Consider the following 18875-nt stretch of genomic DNA (forward strand, 5'->3'; position numbering starts at 1 on the left):
GATGGCTTATTTTCAGGGGGTGTCTTATTGGTATTTAGAAAAGTTGATGGCATCAACAAAGGTGTTTGTGTGGGGTGAGAGAGACCCACAGACTGTTGCTGGTCAGTGCTGGGGAGCAGCAGTTTTACTGGTGTTTGTGTGGGGTAAGAGAGACTGGGGCAGCCAGCACTGTGGCATGGAGGGGCGGGGTGCTGATGCTGGCGGCACGCCAGCCGGCGCCCACACGCAGGCACAGAGCTCTGCGCCCGCATGCGGGTGCCGACTGGCGCGCTGGTACCGGCTCTGCCCCTCCCCTCTGTGCTACGGTGCTGGTCACCTCAGACATCCGTGGGTGCCCAAGCAGCCGCAACTCTACTACAGACTGTTGCTGGTTGGTGCTGTGAGAGAGACCCACAGTGCTAAGTAAAATGGCAGCTACAGCTTTACTTCTGTGGCATATATTGCACAAACATTTAGAAATCCTGCTATGGATTATTATGTCTTATTTTCGGGGTATGGTGTATATTGTGCAAATGCTTAGAAATCCTGCTAGGGCTTGTTTTATGGGTATGTCTTATTTTTGGGGAAACATGGTAGCAAGCATGAGAACTAATAGAGAAGGTGTTTGGGAGTAGGTTCTGAATTGAAAGACTTGAGAGTAAAAATGTAAAGTATCTGAAAGTATCTGGAAATTCTAAAGAGGGGTGTGTGTAGGAAAAAATGTAAATCTGGGGGGCAGGCGGGGAATTGAAACATGCTACTTTCCTAAATGCTTTAAAAGCATTTCATTCATTCCAAAAGAGCAAATATTTATAAATTTGTTTCTGTAAAAGATGGCCAATGACATTACTTGTATGTGGGAATTTTGATACTTTGGTCCTTATGTGAGTCTCTTAAATCGTGTATGTAATTGTCATAAGTATCATAGTTATTCTATTTTCAAACCAGAAACAAGAAAGACAAAAAGCGAGAGCGAGACTCAAGTAATGACAGGAGGGAGAGGGAACGCTCCACTTCCAAGAAAAAGAGCAGCAAAGACAAAGATGTTAAAGAAAAGTCTGAAAAAACACCAACGTTGAAGGTAAGCCACTGTGAGTGAGGGAGTGAGCGTGCAAGACCTCACTGGACACAGATGTTTGTGGCCTGCTCCCTGTTTTCATTGGCTTTGAGTTCTCTCTCCAGTTCTGCTCACCAGAGATGGTGCCTTGCTGTTCTTCTTCTGTCAAAGAATGCCTTTATGATGCTTAGTGGCTCTCTAGGGATCTTTGCCATTATATGCAGACTGAAATCTATTTAAAACAACTCTCTCTATATGTATGTGTGTGTGTGTGTGTGTGTGTGTGTGTGTGTGTTTGTGTGTGTATGTGTGTATGTATGTATGTATGTATGTATGTATGTATGTGTATCAAAGCCCAATTTAAAAATGGGCTTTGAAAGGGATGGCAGGCAGGAGGGCATGAGAGGGTGGGCATGGCTCCCTTTGGCCCACAAAGTGGGCTAAAGGGAGTGGGAAACTCCCCCCCCCAGCAGCAGTGACAGGGCTTTGCGACCTGCAGGGAGCCTGCAAACTCCCCCCCTCCCTCCAGGCTCTCTCCTAGCAGGAGTGGACCTGCGGGCTGCAAAGCCCTGTCTCTGCCTCTCTCCTCATGGGCGACAATGGAGGCCGCAGCCACAAGGCTTCTAGCAGGCAAGGAGTAAGGGTGGGAGCTGGAGAGGGAGGGCCAATCAGGGTGGACCTGGATGGACAGGGCCCTGGACAGCCTCCCAAATATATAAGGGAGCGAAATAGTGTTAAGGATATAAATTGCTAAAGCAAAGATCATTCTGCAATTGATGTTTGTGCATATTTCATTCTGAATTTTTCCAGTATTATAACCTGAGGAGGAGCTCACTCTTGATACCACTGTTTTTTTTTTTTTTATATTTTGGTATAGGAGAAAGATCTGAGTAAAGAGAACCAACATCCGGAAACTGACAAAGCCAAGGAGGAGGATGCAGGAGTGGGAGAAGAAGTCAAGCTACAGCAGAATGGGAACTGTCAACCAAATGAAGAAAACCTCTCAGTTAAAACAGAAGAAGTATAAAGTATTGATTGGACCTTTGACCCATCTGTGGAAGGAAATACAAAGATTTTTCTGTCTCCCTCTCCCTCCTCCCTCCTCATGTCTAAAGCGAGGATCAGCCGTACTGAGCAGTCAGCCAGACCCCTGCAGTTGTGCTGCCAGTTCTTCCAGTTATTGTGTTGGGTCGGCAATCTTGAAGACCAGCAAGAAGCAGCCCTGACCAGTGGCAACATTTGCAACAAAAGCCAGTGGCATCACACCTGGCCATTTGTAGGAATGCATATGTTTCTATAATGATAAGATTGGCCATCAGCTATTACAAATGAGTGGAAGTCTGTAATCTGTAGCAACCATAAGAGCTGCTGGCGTGGATTGGAAGTTGATAAACTATTGGTAGTTCAACCCACTTTATGTTTTACTTTGTGAGTTTTGAAACTAAACTCCATGTGATCTGTTTTGATATGTGCTTGAAAATGATGCAGAAACACACTCGCTTCCTTAATTGTTGTAAATGACAGTGATGAAAAGTTTTAATCTAATGACACAGTTTTACAGTTATTGTGTTTATGCCCACAAAAGCTAGTGAAAATTCTTTTTGTTGTTGCTTGTGACTTTTTTTCTTTTTTTATATTTTAAGAAATTTCCTTACAAATAAGATCTCAATTTTTGTTTCTCTTACTAGTAGTCAGTCAATGCATGCTAATGTTCTGATTCTAGAAACAATGGCCATGTTAATACTGGATTTCCATTCTTCCGACTATAAGCACATCTGTGTAGTAATCTCTGAACAACTGGCTTTGTTTTGAGTTGTATTGCAGTGTGCTAGGCACATGCAAATAAGGTAGATACCTGTGAAGATAATAAATGTTTGCTTTCAAACTGGGATACGAGAGCACAAGCTGATGTTTTAGTGCCTTCTTTGAAACACAGAGTACTGCTTTCTGGAAACGTGTGCTTTATAATCCCGTATTTGTTGAATCCTTTTTGATTGTCTAGGACAGAATTTTGAGAGGTCTGTCAGCCTTGTCAGTCCTTGGGTTGTCCAGTAATACACTGATTGGTTTCAATGGAAAAATGGCCCAATGGAAATCAGTGTTCAAGGGTACCCGTAAGACAGGCACTGTTCAGTTATTCTCTGAATTGCTGTACTGTATACCGCTTCAGTATGCCAAGCTGAAGAGTTCTGAATAAAAGTATTTCATTTTTCTTGGGCTGCTGTGAATTGCACAGAGCATCTAACGCTGCAGTCAAAGGTGCCCTTAGTGTTTTTCACCCTAACATTTCCCCTCGTCTCTGATACCAGCTGTGTTACACGATGGGAATGGAACGGATACCACTTGCTTGGTGAAAAATGGCCCATCAGAGAACAGGTCGTGGATGGCTGCAACCCCTTGCTGACTTCCCTTCATCTCTGGAACAGTGGTGTGACAAAAGGATGCGGGCCTTACAGTAAAACCAAGACCTATGTTGAAAACAATACAATCAAATTGCCTTACCTTGCAGGAAAGAGTTATTTCAGTTTAACAGAAGAGCAGGTAGTGTATTAATGACTTACTTTCAATTTGTGTTTTCCAAATCGCAGTTAATAGTTATAGAAATGTAAACATTTTTTTGTGAATGGACAACAAAGTTGAGTTGTAAGGCAAATAATCCCAGGTTGATTGTGACAGGGCTTTAATTGCCCTCTTCTTTGTAGTCTAAAGATGTGTCCTCCTCCTCCTCCTTTGGCCTTTATGTACATGAAAACTATAGTGAATGCTTTACCATGTAAAGTATGGACAGTCATTTTTGTGATGTTTAAGCCACATGCAGCTGGCTGGCAAACAGCTTCTTCTGATAATAAAGGAATGACAAATCTCATGCTTTTGAAAGACTGTGAAAGAGTGGGTCTTGGAACAGCAGCTGTCATACTAATGATGTGTAAGTAGAATAGAGCAAAGATTGTATACTTGTTATCTTTGGTACCATTTCACTAATAAAAATTAAGTATTTTAGAGGGAAGACACTTTTGGTCACTTTTTAAAAGGAACGCTTGAAGCTTGATGAGTGAAGGTTTCTGTTAGGGCAGATGGTAACCCTTCATTCTGTATGAGCAGTTCGGGTTTACACTGAAGCATAGCAAAGTAGATTTTGAGTACTGATGTTGTTTGAAGGCTCTCTGAGATAGTATTTTAAAAGCTGTAGAATCTCAGCTTTGCATGCCTCAAAAGTTCACACACATCATCCAATAAGGAGTCTCTGCAACTACCCAGTGAGGCAGGCTGGTATGACTGCCACATGGTATATATGGATTTGTGCCTGGAGTGAGTTTGGAACGGGAACTCCGTAGACCTCAGCCCAGTAATTTAGCTCTAGGCTACATCAGCAACAAGGTGAGCGGAAAGTTTTCTGAGCTGGTGAATGCAATCTACAAGGAATTTTTTTCTCAGTTCAAAACGACTGACTTGTAGAAGAGCATCCATGTAATCTTACTTCTCAGTGGGAATCATTTAAAGTTTTGAGCCAAGAACAAAAAAACCCAGTTCTTTTTGGGACTCTGCATATAATTTACTCAAAGATTGTAATGTGTAAATACTTTAAAATAGAAAAATCAAGAAGAGTTGGTTCTTGTATGCCACTTTTCTCCACCAGGAGAGGAATTGCCTTCCCTTTCCTCTCCCCGCAACAGACATATCAGGTAGGTGAGGCTGATATTATTGTTTGGCCAGGAACAAGCAGGACAATGCTTTTCCAGCCTCCCAAAGATGGGTGATTTTTGGGGAATGGTTGCCAATCCTGGTTCCTGGATATTTGGGGTGGATCCTGGGAAGGAGAGAGTCTGAGGAGGAGAAGGAGCTCAGCAGGCATATGATCCCATGCAGCCCACCTTCTGAAGCTGTCCTCTTCAAGAAGCTAGGTAGGGAGACCATCACCAATGAATTCCAGGGTTATTACTATCTAGAGGCAGGTAATGGCAAGTCACCTTGGAATGTCTCTTGCTAAGAAAACAGCCACAGTAGGAAAAGTCAGAGTGCTTCCCTACTGGCCCAAAATTCATCACTATCCCCCTGGACCCTGGAAGGTGGAGTAAAAGGAGATAAGCACAGGATGTATTGTTTGATCAGCTAAGGGACATAATTGGTGGCTGGCTTTCATATGCTTTTCAGAGACAAAAAACAAAAACTGAGAAGCAATTCAGATATAATTAAAAGAAGCTCATTAAGGATTGGTACTGAGTGGGTGGTACAAAACAATAGATGAAAGAAACGTTTAGCTACAAAGACAAAATTTGCAAGCAGCACTCTGCAGCATCTTTGTATCATTTGGGGTACAACTCAAAAGTACACTTGAACATGTACAGTTTTTAATGAGCTTTATCTGAATCTGTTGATTTTAACAGCTTTAAATTTATCGTGTATGTTTTAAATTGTTAAACACTGCGATGGCCCTTTAAGGACAGAAAAGCAGGATGCAAATTTTGCATATCAATACATAGGATAATTTCCTTTGGGTGAAAAGAACATTATTAGCATCTTTGCCTTACCTGAATTGCAGAAGTTCAGCTTGATTTGTGTTCATGAACTAGAGGCAAAAATTGTTAATAGTAATGAGTCAGACTATAAAAGAAATCAAGGCAAACGGCCTAATTCCTACCATCTGCCAACAGTCTGGAGGAGCGTCTCTTCAACTGCTTCAACTGATGTTCTGATAAAGCTTTGGGATTTTTCTGGGTGATGAAGTTGCTTACTGAGGTACAGTTGCCATAATGTTAAGGAAGCAGAAACCCAGAATTAAACGTGGTTGGTCTTAAAAGTGCCACTTTGTATCTCCCCTGATTGCCCACCTGACTCTCCCTGGAGCTGGTGCAGTGATACAAGCCCCCACAGGCATCCTGATCTACTGCAGGAGATGCTGCATTTACCCAACAGACTCAGGTTCTAATGATGAATGTTCAGCTTTGTTCTACTGCCTCCAATGAGAAGTAGATCCTTTTGCAGCTGCCATTGTTGGAAGGAGGCAGTTTTTGTTTCTTAATTGGCTCTTTTGCAGTGTGAGGTCACCAGGCTTTCCCTGGCTCCCTACTCCAAATGACAGAGGGCCTAAGGGAAGCCAATGAAATATCACCAATTTAATATTATTTCACTTCCTGGCAGCTGTCTCCCTACCTCTCTTTGTATATTATTAAGCCTGGATCAAGACATGCATTTGTTGTGAGTGCAGATGATCACCATCGTGCTTTCCCCTGTTTGAGGTTTCTTAGTAATTTTACTCTCCAAAATTAAGAATGCACAGTCTTGGGAAGTTAGGAGACTGTGCACAGTGGTGAGTTCAGAAGACAGGGAGCTGCTGCCACCTACTGGCAAACTGTGGGGATTGTTGGTAGATTCTACCAGCTGCTTTGCATATCCAGGTGAGGTTGGGAAGCGTTAGGCCCCCTTGACTCACTAAATGTAGTACTTCAACTTGCCAGTCATAGAGGGAAAGCACCACAGAATCACATTTCATTGTAGCAGAAATTTAGCCTGGCTGAGGACTTCTTCCAGTAATCTAGGCTTTTAAAAAAGTTTTCTCCTTTAGTTGTGTCACAACTGCCACTGCCACTGGCCAGTTGAAGAACAACACAAGAGGCCAGAGAGCCCCTGTGCATCCTGTGAGCCAAATTAGAATGTTAAAACTCCTGCAATAGAGAGATGTAAACAATGTGTCTCCAAAGACAAGACTGAGGGATGCTGGTCTGGACAGTTGATGTTTGGAAGAGCTGGATCCCCTTGTGGTGGATGGAACAGAGGTGGTATCCATTGAGCAGGTTAAGAGCATGGGGGCTGCTCACGGGCCTAGCCTTTCTGTTTGACAAAGCAGGTTTTCAGCATGGCCAAAAGTGGATCTGGGTTGTTTCCACACAAGGACAATTCCTCGTGCTCTCATTGCTGTGAAGGGCAAAAGAAAGTCAGGGTGGCAAAAAAGGTGCCACAGTACAATTTTGGTTGTTTATTTTTACTATGGATACATAACGTTACATTACAATGTATCTACTTTAAAAAAAGCCAGCAAAAAATCCATGGGAGAGTATGAGGGGCACAGTGGGAAATGATGCCTGGTGTAGGCGGGGCAGTTCAGGAATCCACACAGATCTCAAACCTGCTCTGAGTGCCTTTTTGGGAAAGATGGTATCAAAGCAAGGGGGGGATGCATCGAAGTTGGGGGAAACTGCATGAGCATGTTGTGTCGAAGCAGGAGGTGGGGGAAATGGAGCAAACCCTCTGTGTAGAAGTGCCCTTGCTTTGCCAGCTCTCTTCTTCATCTTTGTGGCTTCTGTGCAGTCCCACATGGGTTCTGCGGAATCGCAGGTCTGCCACAGAGAAGAGCTCACAAGCTATAATATACATATAAAATTCTAGAACAGGGGTAGTCAAACTGTGGCCCTCCAGATGTCCATGGACTACAATTCCCAGCAGCCCCTGCCAGCGAACGCTGGCAGGGGCTCCTGGGAATTGTAGTCCATGGACATCTGGAGGGCCGCAGTTTGACTACCCCTGTTCTAGAAGCTCCCAAGAGTGCTCACCCCTCCCCTACAGAGGGTGACTTTCCCGCCCAAAGTCACATGATATGGGAGGGGTTAGCACTCTCCCCTCAGTTCTTTTTCTGCCGCCTCTGAGAGAGGACTGTTCAGCAAGCTGAAGAGAGATTTTACCTCAGATTCAGAAGGAGAGGCGAATGACTCAGAATTCTGATATTATGGGCCACTGTTTTAAATATTATGGGCCTTGTTTAAATAAGTAAATAAAATAAATAATTTTTAAAAGAGAGAGAGAACAGCCGGCTCAAGGTTGACTCAGCCTTCCATCCTTCCGAGGTCGGTAAAATGAGTACCCAGCTTGCTGGGGGGTAAACGGTCATGACTGGGGAAGGCACTGGCAAACCACCCCGTATTGAGTCTGCCATGAAAACGCTAGAGGGCGTCACTCCAGGGGTCAGACATGACGCGGTGCTTGCACAGGGGATACCTTTACCTTTAACATACCCTACATGGGCTGCCCTTGAAGGCAGCCTGGAAACTACAACTTGATTAGTTATCAGAGCTTAGTGGATGGGAAACAGATCTTGCCAGTTTTAATACTGTTGCACTGGCTGCCAGTGGATTGTTTCCAAAACTAAAGCAGAAGGATTATTTCTCACAAATGCTGGCATGAGTCAGTTCTAGTTCTTCAGCTGTCACTTTCTCCATCTCCCTTTCTTGGGACTGCCTGCCTAGTGTCCACCAGACCCCTTCCTGTTCTCCCACCTTGCTGAACAGTCTCCCTGAGGAGGGTGCTCTTCTTTAAAGTCTTGAGGAGATGCTTCAAGGCCATTTTGTTTTCTGGGGCTAAATTTGAGCTGCAGGTATGGTCATGGGAAAGAGGAGCTGATGAGATTGTAATGTACTGTGGATGCTTTTAAGCTCCCTTGATTCACAATGGAAAAGCCAGGAATAAATGTTTTAATTCATTAATATACCTTTTCTGATCTACCCCCATGGTTTGGATCAGCCTTTCTCAACTTTTTTACCATTGAGAAACTCTTGAAACCTTCAAGCCTCCAGAAACCCCAGAAGTGATGTGATTGTGCAGAATATGGATTGGGAAGCATAGCTGTGTACATGCCCACCTGGGGCCCCTCCTCTTCCCCACCTCTCTCCAGGCCCATCATTGGCTATTTTGGGAGACGGGCAGTTTGATATGACCATATCACGTAATAAATGTTTAACAAATTTAAAAGATTTTTAAAAATTAATTAACTCCCACCCATTCTGGAAACCATTCCAAGGCCATCAAGAAACCCCACGGTTTCACGAAGCCCTAGCTGAGAAAGCTTGGTTTGGATCATACTAGTGAGTAAACAGTGTGGAAAGCAGCAAAAAAAGCAAGAATTTTATATCTATAAATATGCATGACATTACAAGCAGAGAAGTAGATCATGGCCAATGTCATGATCACACCACGTTCTATATAATGGATATGGTTGGAGGAAACTTAGATATTAGATGTAAACATTTAGAAATGAATAATTAAGTCACAATATAATTAAGAAAAGCACCACAGTTGTTTTAAAACCCTGCCACCTTATCCTCTAAAATAGCGATCCCCAACCTGTGGGCCGCAGACCACATGTGGTCCTTCAGCTAATTGGAGGTGGGCCCCAAAGCACGCCTTCTCCCCCCCTCCTGTCCTTTTACTTCATCCTCCCCCGGCCCTTTACAACACACTTCGGGTGTCATTGTCTCCCATCACTCCCAGATGGGACTATCTCGTTGCAAAGAAACAAGCTCGGGGTTCCAATTGATTTGTCATTGTCATGAGTTAAAATTTCCATGAAAATAAAATGTTCATTATGTTCATTGTTGTGGCATGTCTGTATCTTATTTTGAAGGGATGTTTAAACATTACCATAGCGATCAGAGAGCGTTAGGGCAGTGGTTGAGAGTAGAGGAGCAAACTACCCCCCCCCACATATACACCGGGCCTCAGTAAAAGGCATTGAGTGGTCCTGGGTGAGTGGTCCCCGGCGTTGAGTGGTCCCTGGTGATAAAAAGGTTGGGGACCACTGCTCTAAAAGACGAATCTAAAATTATTGTGCATACTCTTCTTCTGAATGCGCTCTTAGGTAATGGATTTGCTCAATCATAAAAATAAAATTGGTATTATATAACACCCAGCCTTGCCTTTCAAAAGATGCTAAATTTGCTACAGATACAAAGCTGAGATGATATGACTTTAGTCCTGATGGTTCAGGTATGGATTTTCTGTTCCGGAAGCACCAAAGAGAAAAAAGCAACCTGAAGGGGAAGAATGTGTAATAAAAGAAGGTCAAGGAAAATAGGTGATGAATTATTGATAGCGGCCCTCAGATCAGATGCCCTCCCATGTACATTACAGCTAATCCTGATTGATCTGTTTGCCAGAGTCACCTGTGCAACCCCAATCGATATGCAGAAATGAGAGTCCTGCGAATGGCTCCTGAAAGAGGCTCCCTGTTCATAAATTGGACAGCCTTCACAACCAGCTAGAAGAATTTTATTTGGGCTTTTGCAAGGACCATTTTTCATGAAGATGAGAAGAAACCATTTTGTCCATGAGAGAACTGTGAGTAAAGTTTATAGCACTGGATAAGGGTGGGGGTGGGAAATGTTTTTCCTGCTTATTGTTCGGATGAGCCTCTTTGTAAAGATGTAACTCCTCACTTTGGGGAAAGGAGAGTGCACAAATTACACCTGTCTGGTGTAGACTCAATGTTGCTGCTGTTTTTCAACAAATGTTTCTGTTGTGAGGTTAGTGGGAGTAATTTTGAGGGGAAATGACTGTGTTAGTGGGATTACACGCTGAAAGGATGGATACTGTGCTGTAGTAACAGGGGAGAAGAGCTGCAGAGGTCATGTCAAGGGAAAAATGGAGAAGATTCTCTGGTGCCTCACTGGCTTCCCTCTGACTCCTTTGAGTTTGAGTCTTTGGCACAGACATTGCTGGGTCCATCTCCAAAGATTTTGCTTAATAAACAAAAACTGACTCCACACACAAAACAGAAATGATGTCAGTGAGGAAGGGCATAATGGTGTCAGAGGGGTCTAGTTAACCTGTTTGATCAAGTGAAGACAAAGATTGTGGGCTCCATCTTGCTCTCAGAGAAGCAGATTAGCATGGTTGTCAACAGTGCCTTCTTTCATTTACATACCGTGTTCTAGATTGTCTGCCTTTCTTGACCTAATTGATCTGCTCACACTGATTCATGCACCTGAAGCTTCTAGACTGAGCTACTGCTGTGTGTCCTACCTGGGGCTGTCCTTGATAACCCCTTTAGGCTGGCCCTGGAAAGCAGAGGCATAAACAGTTCATATAAATCAACTTCACTGACTTTCAATTTGCTTTCAGGCTCTGTTGCTCTCAGTTATAAGGTCCTTCATAACTTTGGATGTACACACCTGAGGGACCATCTTTCCTCCAATGAATGCACAGGCCAATTAAAATGTTTCCACCAGACTTTGCTTTTGATCACACCTACTTTCCATGGCTGTTTGGCAGCAGCAAATTTAGGTGCATTCTCAAATGAAGCATGTGTTCAGAGCACAGAGATGCCTGAAAAACAGCAGAAGGTATTGGGAAGACCTGAGCTCAGGCATAAATGTCATGGAACAGTTTCCCTCCCCCACCTCCAATATCTAGTAGTGGAATTCTAGGGAAAGCTCCAATGGGTGCAAATGTAAGAAGTACATTGCTGTAATTGTAGCTGTAGCATATCAGCTCTATCAAAATTACCAACCAATTTTCAAAGACACATAAGTCTTTCAGGTTTCCTGAAGCTAAGCAGATCAAGGTCAGGTTAATGCCTGGATGCAAATCTCCCTAAGAATCCAATAGTGCTGCCTGGAGCTATTCATTGGGAAAAAGGCAAGATATTGATGTAATAAGAAGTGAATACCATTTTCAGCAGTTCATTTGTAAGTCAACATTTGAAAGAAGTGTATAATATTTGTCAATTAATATACATGTCATGTTATGTGAGCCACATTTCTGTACGGATCGACAGATCAACCACTGTTCTTGGGTACAACTTGATGGTTATTTATTTACGTTAGAAACAGAGTTCCGATTCTTTGCAGGACCTTTTTAAAAAGCACTAGTAAGATAAAGTGATTATTTGCTGCTGTCCTTCCCAAAGGTGAGGTGCAAAATTGTTTAATGACAATGCACACTTTGTTTTCTAGTCCCTGCAACAGGCTCTACTTTGACTAGCAACTGCTTACTAACAACATACAGTCTTACCCATTGCACAAATTACAAGCCCCATGCAATCATAGACATGCCTTGCAATCTATTCCTAGGGTCAAGCCACATATGACAATGGGGATAATTCAAACTGAGCTGGTTCATCTCAGGGCTGTTTAACCTTCTCTCCACATTTCATTTTTCTGATGCAAATGACCTCCCCAACCCCTCCCAATGGGATATTTGGTCTGCAGAGGAAAACACAGCCAACCCATGCTTTCCCCCTGGATGGCAAAGAGTTGGTCATTGGGAAAACTGTGCTTAGGAATTCAGACTCACCCTAATCTGTATTCCCCCCCGCAATTCTTTTTTTAAAACAATATAATAAAATGGGGGAGGGAATCTTATATTTAGATCACCTGTATGATGTTTAGGTTGTTCCTTAAATCCCCGCCTGATTGGATAGGCCCCCATTTTTCCAGGCCAGCAGTTCCCAAATTATTGCAAGTGAAGCCCGGTGCATCCAGGAAGGCACTAGGTGCTAGGTAAGGGTTTGGGCAAGTGCAGAGAGGCTTTTTGTTGCACCCACAGCAGTGTGGGACTTAAGGAGCCAGGCAGTGCCTATCCCAATCAGGAGAGGTGCTGCCTGACTCCCTGGCCCCAGTGCTGCCCCCGTGGGGTGCAGAGAGCCTTCTCTCTGCACCCCATGGAGGCAGAAGTCTTAAGGAGTCAGGCAGTGTCTCTCCCCAGTGGGAGAGGCACTGCCTGGGTCCCTGACCTCAGTACCATCCCTGTGGGATGCAGAGAACCTTCTCTCTATGACCCATGGGGGTCTTAAGGAGCCAGGGAGTGCTTCTCCCTGTTGACCTCCTTGACCTTGAAGCCGCCCCTGAAGGGCGCAGAAAGGCTTCTCTCTGCACCCCACAAGGGTGGGAGACTTCTGCCGACACGGTGAATATTTGGAAGACTCCTGGTGGGTGGGGCTTGCTTTGGAGCCTTTAGAACGTTCCGTGCATCATAAACTCTTTATGTATGTAGATAAGAGAAGACCAGTCATTGACCCAAATGGGCATATTTAGGGGGGGGACTGGTTCCAATGCCCCATTTGTGTGACTGACTGCATAAAAGATGACAGGTTGTATAAATTGTCATAAAATTTGTGAAATAGTCATTGCATTCGACTGTTTGGGAGAATCCCATTTATAATAAACCTTTTCAAGTGATAATTACAATCTGAAGCAGTAAACTAAATTATTGAGAGATTTCAAGGGGAGGCAAGTCTGTAAACGGCAGGCATATGCTTTTTTCTCCTCCAGTACCCAAGATCTCAAACAGAATGAAAGCAGTTTATTAAACTGAAATCTGATCACAAGTTCACAGTCAAGGAAACTCCAAAATTACAAAGGCAAGGAAGAACTGCTGGCTCTTATGATAGAGTAGAAAAGAACTTCAGTTATAATTGGGCTACCAGTTTCTATGGCCAACTTTTTCAAGCAACAATGAAATCCGAGTCATCATTTTGAAATCAAACTTTGTAACCTACCATTATTTCTGTAGGTTTAAATATTTAAACTCAAGTGCACAGAAGAAGGTTCCCACCCCCACACTGATCCTCCCATTTTTTTCTATAGATGTTTGCATACTTCTAATGCTCTGCTTCTAGAACTGCACTTTTCTATGCCTGTAGGTAAATGACCTTTTAGTAAACATAATCTATCTGTCTGGGGCATCAAGGCTGATGTCTAAGCAAGAACAAAAACCTTCAAAACGGTTTGACTTTCCTCCAAAACTACCAAACCCCTGTGGCTCACTGGTAGAGCATACACATGCCCAGGGCCCCAGATGCCACTTTGGCAGTATCAGTTAAAAGGGGCTCAGGTAGCAGCCATTTAATATCTCTTTCTACCATGCTGCCTGTCAGAATAAACCAGAATAATACATACAATTCAACATGAGGCAGTTTCATACATTCAGAACTAAGTGTAATCCCTTGAGCTCTCAGTGGCTTAAATGCTGTTCCCAGCTTAAACACACACACCCCAGGGCCTGATCAGGACTGGGACCATGGTGCAAATGGGCAGGGCTGATCTTAAATGGCCCCAGGGAGTGATCCTTTGATCCACTAAGGTAAATGTAAAGGTACCCACATCAGCAAACAGGGCAAAAAGCTTTCTAACAGGGCTCAAATTCCTCTACACACTTGGTCAGGGGAAAGTAAAAATACACTCTCCGATGCTATACTGCTCAGGTTCTTGGCAGGATCAGTAGCTTCCTGCTCACCCAGCCCTGAACTCCAGCAGGCAAGGTAATTTTATCCCCATACCGGTAGATTGCAGATGTTCAGGGTCAGGTGAGCAAGAAGCTGTAGTCACCTAATCCTGGAGTACAGCAGTGTCTTGCAAATGCAGCATGTGAATTGATGTGTGTGTGTATCATTCCTAGTTATTTATCTTCCTGAGAATCCTCATGGGTCCCCAATTTCTTGTTACTTTTATGCAGTTTCTAAGTTTACTTCATTCTCTGCCTGTGAGACTAGGGTGAATTTAGACTAATTTCTCTGGTTTTAGATTCATGTTGACAGAGCTAAAATTAATACGAGGCAGGGTCTGCCCTGAGCTCTGTAACAGGCAGTTATGAGCTACGCTATTCCAAAGGATGTATCCAACAGGCTCTGTTTTTGCTAACATTTACTTTACCCCCATGTATCTGTTTAACCTCCTTTTAAAGCCAGCTATGTTGTTGGCCATCAGTACCTTAACTGAGGGTGAATTCCAGAGCTGAATTACTCATTGAATAAAGAAGCATTTACTTTTGTCTGTCTTGAACTTATTTCCCAACAACTTGGGATGTCCCCAAGTTCTAGCATTATGACAGAAGAAAAAGCCACCTGTATCCCTTTGCTCCTACCATTTCAGACAGGGAAATGGACAGAAATAAGTTGGAAGCAGAGAGGGTGAGAGACATACCAAATCCTTATTCAGCCATGAAGCTACCTGGGTAAATTTTGGCCAGTAACTTTCTCTCAGTCTAACCTACCTCCAAGGATTCTTGTAAGGATAAAATGGAAGAGGGATGAACCATGCTCTGATTTCCTTGGAGGAAGGAGTGGGATAAAGATGTAATGGACATCTACACATTGTTGGCCGAGGAATTAAGACAATGATGGTGCATAGCCTGATTTAAACTGCAGCTAGAGGTTTATTTACCACACTTGATTGTAAACACAGAAACATAGATAGGCTCCTAACTACATCTCTTGCTGAGATGGGTACAAACATGGGGCTCAATCATCCATCGGTGTATGACAGCTGGATTGTGTAAGAGTCTGTGCGCTAGTACGTGCATGCAGGCAGGCTCCTTCCCTATGCTTGAGAATGCTCAAAAAAGTATCCTTGCTCTATGAACTGTAAGAGAACTGCTCCCCTCCCCCTTCACTTGGGTTCTGAACAGCTAAAGACTCATGTTGCTGAAGCTTCAAAAGCACTAAGAACTGGAGACCAAGCCTCTGTTGCTTTCACTGCTTCCTGCTCTTCCCAGCTCAGACGGCTCCAGAGAGGAGGAAGAGAAACATCAGATGTTTGAAAAAGCTCCAAGCCTCTACTACAAAGCCCTGCTCCCTTGCAATTTTCAAGCTGCGTTTAGAAGAACAAAAGGCAGCCTGAAGGCTCTTTAAAATGCGGGCAACAGAAGGCCTTAGGAATACAGCTGTTCTGAAAAACACCAGTGTGAGTAAAACTCATTGTTACCCTGTCAGCAAAAAAAAGACCAGGTGTGTTTTCAGAGCCTGAACACATGGTGTCTAGACTTTTTACAAAAAACAAAATAAAACAAAACAAAAAAGCAGGGGGATTTTCAGTTTTGGAGTGTAGAGTGAGTGGTTTTGGATTCCTTACCTTTTAGTGACACCTGCTGGCAAAAAAAATCCTCATTCCGCCACCTAGGATAGTTTCTGCATCATTATCTTCTCTGTATTGAAATTCAAACTCAGTCAGCTACATGGCTGAGCATACAGCAATGAGGAATAAGCTAATAATCCGCCGTAGGCAAGGGCTGCTAGAATACAAAAGCTGAATCATCTGTCAAAAAAACCCGAAACGCTTGCCCCATCCAGAGAGCAATGCATTTATCGTTCAAAGTTTAAGCACTATAATAACTAGCCCACTGCACAGTGGCTATTAAGCCTGCACAATGTCCATATGGCCTTTCAGAAGACAAATTTAGAGACAGTTAGGGTCTCTTTTTTAATTTACCATTTTTGTTACTAAGTTACTAACAGGTTTTTAATAGGAATATAAAATAATGGAAACCACTATCCCTGTCTCCTCTTCTCCTACTCGGAATAGCTGAAATAGATAATGGTTGATAATGGAAATGGAGATGTTGGTATAAAAGGTTCAAAGGAGATCTTGGGTGTTATTTGATAGTTAGAACCATTGTGTTTGCTGCTAGGAGGTTAATCTTGGCATGATTCTCTTCTGCACTCAACAGATTGACCTAGAAAGGCTGATCATGCATAAAAGCTGTCTTCTGCACATCATGTAGCCAGTGCACATCCGGATATGTATCTTCACTCACTTCCCAATATTTATTGGACCTTCACGGAATTGGCAAGATGTATCTTTCTATACAGCAGCCCCCTCTTGTCAAGAGTGAGTGACCAGAGTAGAATAGTGACCTGTGTGTGATTCGGGTTCTGATCTCTATCCCACATTCATCTTTCACACCAAAACGTGTTTGTGGGCATTCCTTCTGTCCTTTTTCCCATGAGTATCCATCACAGGATCAGACAGTAGGGTTTGAGTGCTGTCATATAGGGATATATGGGTGCCTTGCACCTGTGTTGCAAATTGACATTTGGTACCGGAGCTGATGCAACAGACAGTGAAAGAATTTGGTTGATACTTTCTCATTGCCCTGGGCATCAATATATCTAATTCTCAACTTGGACAAATCTATACTTAAATGGTTGGATTTGCAGGAAAAAAATCTGAAATTTTAAATTAAAAAATTAAAAACGAGAGTTTAAAAGTCCACCAAATGATACAAACAGTGAATGCCCTCTGCAGTGGCCATTGTTGGGGTTGCTAGGCAAATACATTAGAATTGCCAGCCTTCAAGCCTTGGTTTCTGTCAGTAAAAGTTAGGCAAGAGGGGCAGGATCATTTCCAAGGGTGTTTTGGCCTTTGAGGGAGGAGTCATTGGGACCAGGCCAACCAACAAATAAATGGTGGTTCAATACCATGTGACTTCCGTGACTCACCCAAGAAAGCCCCAGGGTGGTGTAGTACTATAGTTTCAGACTACGATCTGGGAGACCCAGGTTTGAATCACCCCTCTGTTGTGAAAGTTTACTGGATGGCCTTGAGCCTGTTACACATTTTCAAGCTAATACACTACAGGATTGTTGTGAGGAAAACATGAAGGAGAATGATACGAAGTGCTTTGGATCCCTGTTTGGAAGAGAATCAGTGGGTAGTGAAAAGTGGGGTATAAAACCAAATCGATGAGGAGGCTAGAGAGATTGCCTCATGGGTGGGAAAGAGGACAGGGAAGAGGAGATGGGGGCTTTCAGGAACAGTAAGAGAACTGAGGGGTGGGAAATTAGATGCTACCAGCAGGTCCTTTGCATAGGAGGCTTGCACAAGAGGAAAAGGGGGGAGGGAGCATGTGTAGGATTAATTGCTGGTACAAACTACAGCTTGTATTGAAGGGCTGCAAAGAGGCCCTAGGACTGGTGCAATGCTTCCCATGTTCTTTTTAGCAAGGAAAATGTCACTATGCAAACTATTCTATTCTGAAAAAAGATAAATAAGTCAAGTGGTGTTTTTGCTTTTAATTCTGCATGCCTTACAGACTTCAAGATACATCTGAAATGCTCAGCAGAATATAAGGGCAATATTCTCTGATTGTCCTTATATTCTCCTAAGTACTTCAGATGTATCATTTTATTTTTCATTCTTGCATTAATTTAAATATGATGAAGCTAAAGATAAGCAATTTTTAGTTTCATTGATTTCAACAGCAGTAATATATATATATATATGTGCTTAACTCTCTCACCAAAATATTTATTTATTTAAAACATTTATTCGCCACCTTTCTACCCTGTGGAACTCAAGACTTCAGGAATAGGAAGGATGCGTGGAGAGTGGTAGGACATAAGGTGAACAATCCTCTCAGTATTACAATTGATCTCCAGACTGCAGAGATTGGTTCCCTTGGAGAAAATGGCAGCTTTGGAGGATGGACTCTGTGGCATTATACTTCGCTGAGGTCCTTTCCTTCCACAAACCCTGTCCTTCCTAGGCTCCACCCCAAGATCTTCAGATATTTCTACAACCCTCTGTTGGCAAGCTCACGTCCCACTGGAACATAAATTATGTCCTGCAATCCTAGCAGCCCAAACACTCCTATATGAAAGACCCAGAACAGCTCACACAACTCTGCATGTTGAGAGATATTCTTGGTTAGAAAACATTAATATTAACAATGTGAATTCAGACCTTGGAGGCAGAGGCCTTCTGCTGAGGAACCCTAGGCCTGCTTCCTGAAGCAGAAATGTCCCTGCAATCTAAGAGAGCAATTCTAAAAAAGGTCTGCTCAGAGGTAAGTCACATTTTGTTCAGTGGAGATAATTCTCATGAAACTGTTCTTAATTGCAGCCAAAGAAGTTCTTGTTTCATATGAGTTGGCTTCATTAGGGACAAACTAATATGGTCTTATTTTGTTCCCTGTAGTTCAGGTATGTTGTCATTTTAATGAATGCTGGAACGGATGATTCACTTGTCTGCTTTATACATTTTGTAGCTTCCTTAGACATACCATATCAATCATCTATGTAACTGTGATCTATCGTTGCACTAATCTGTGCATTCTCTGATATGAGGATATATAGATTTTTTTTTTTATAGAGAACATTGGACACAAAGAAATTGAAAATGGCACAAGAACAAGGAGCCAGGGGGTTCATCTGTATAAGGGAGAAACATGATCAAAATGGGGAATCTGCAGGTCAAACCAGCCAGCTTGCAAAATCTGATACTGTTGTTAATCCAAATGCTTGCTTTAGTGTGTCACACACCACCAGGTGTCAGTAACAGCTGAAGTAAATGTTCAA

At 43.0% G+C, this 18875-nt stretch overlaps 1 protein-coding gene across 7 annotated transcripts in view; it reads left to right on the forward strand.

The window, feature by feature from the left end:
• The window catches only part of SREK1 (splicing regulatory glutamic acid and lysine rich protein 1), a 35035-nt gene extending 30992 nt beyond the window's left edge, over positions 1 to 4043 (forward strand). For all 7 annotated transcript variants that reach the window (XM_077347270.1, XM_077347275.1, XM_077347272.1 and 4 more), the window contains 2 exons: positions 928 to 1060; positions 1914 to 4043. In XM_077347270.1, coding sequence (XP_077203385.1) covers positions 928 to 1060; positions 1914 to 2063 — 283 coding nt within the window. In that variant the 3' untranslated portion in view covers positions 2064 to 4043. The remainder of the gene's footprint in view (positions 1 to 927; positions 1061 to 1913) is intronic.
• The last annotated feature ends 14832 nt before the right edge of the window (positions 4044 to 18875 follow it).

This window comes from Paroedura picta, chromosome 7, assembly GCF_049243985.1.
Source record: "Paroedura picta isolate Pp20150507F chromosome 7, Ppicta_v3.0, whole genome shotgun sequence".
Classification (NCBI taxonomy): domain Eukaryota; kingdom Metazoa; phylum Chordata; class Lepidosauria; order Squamata; family Gekkonidae; genus Paroedura; species Paroedura picta.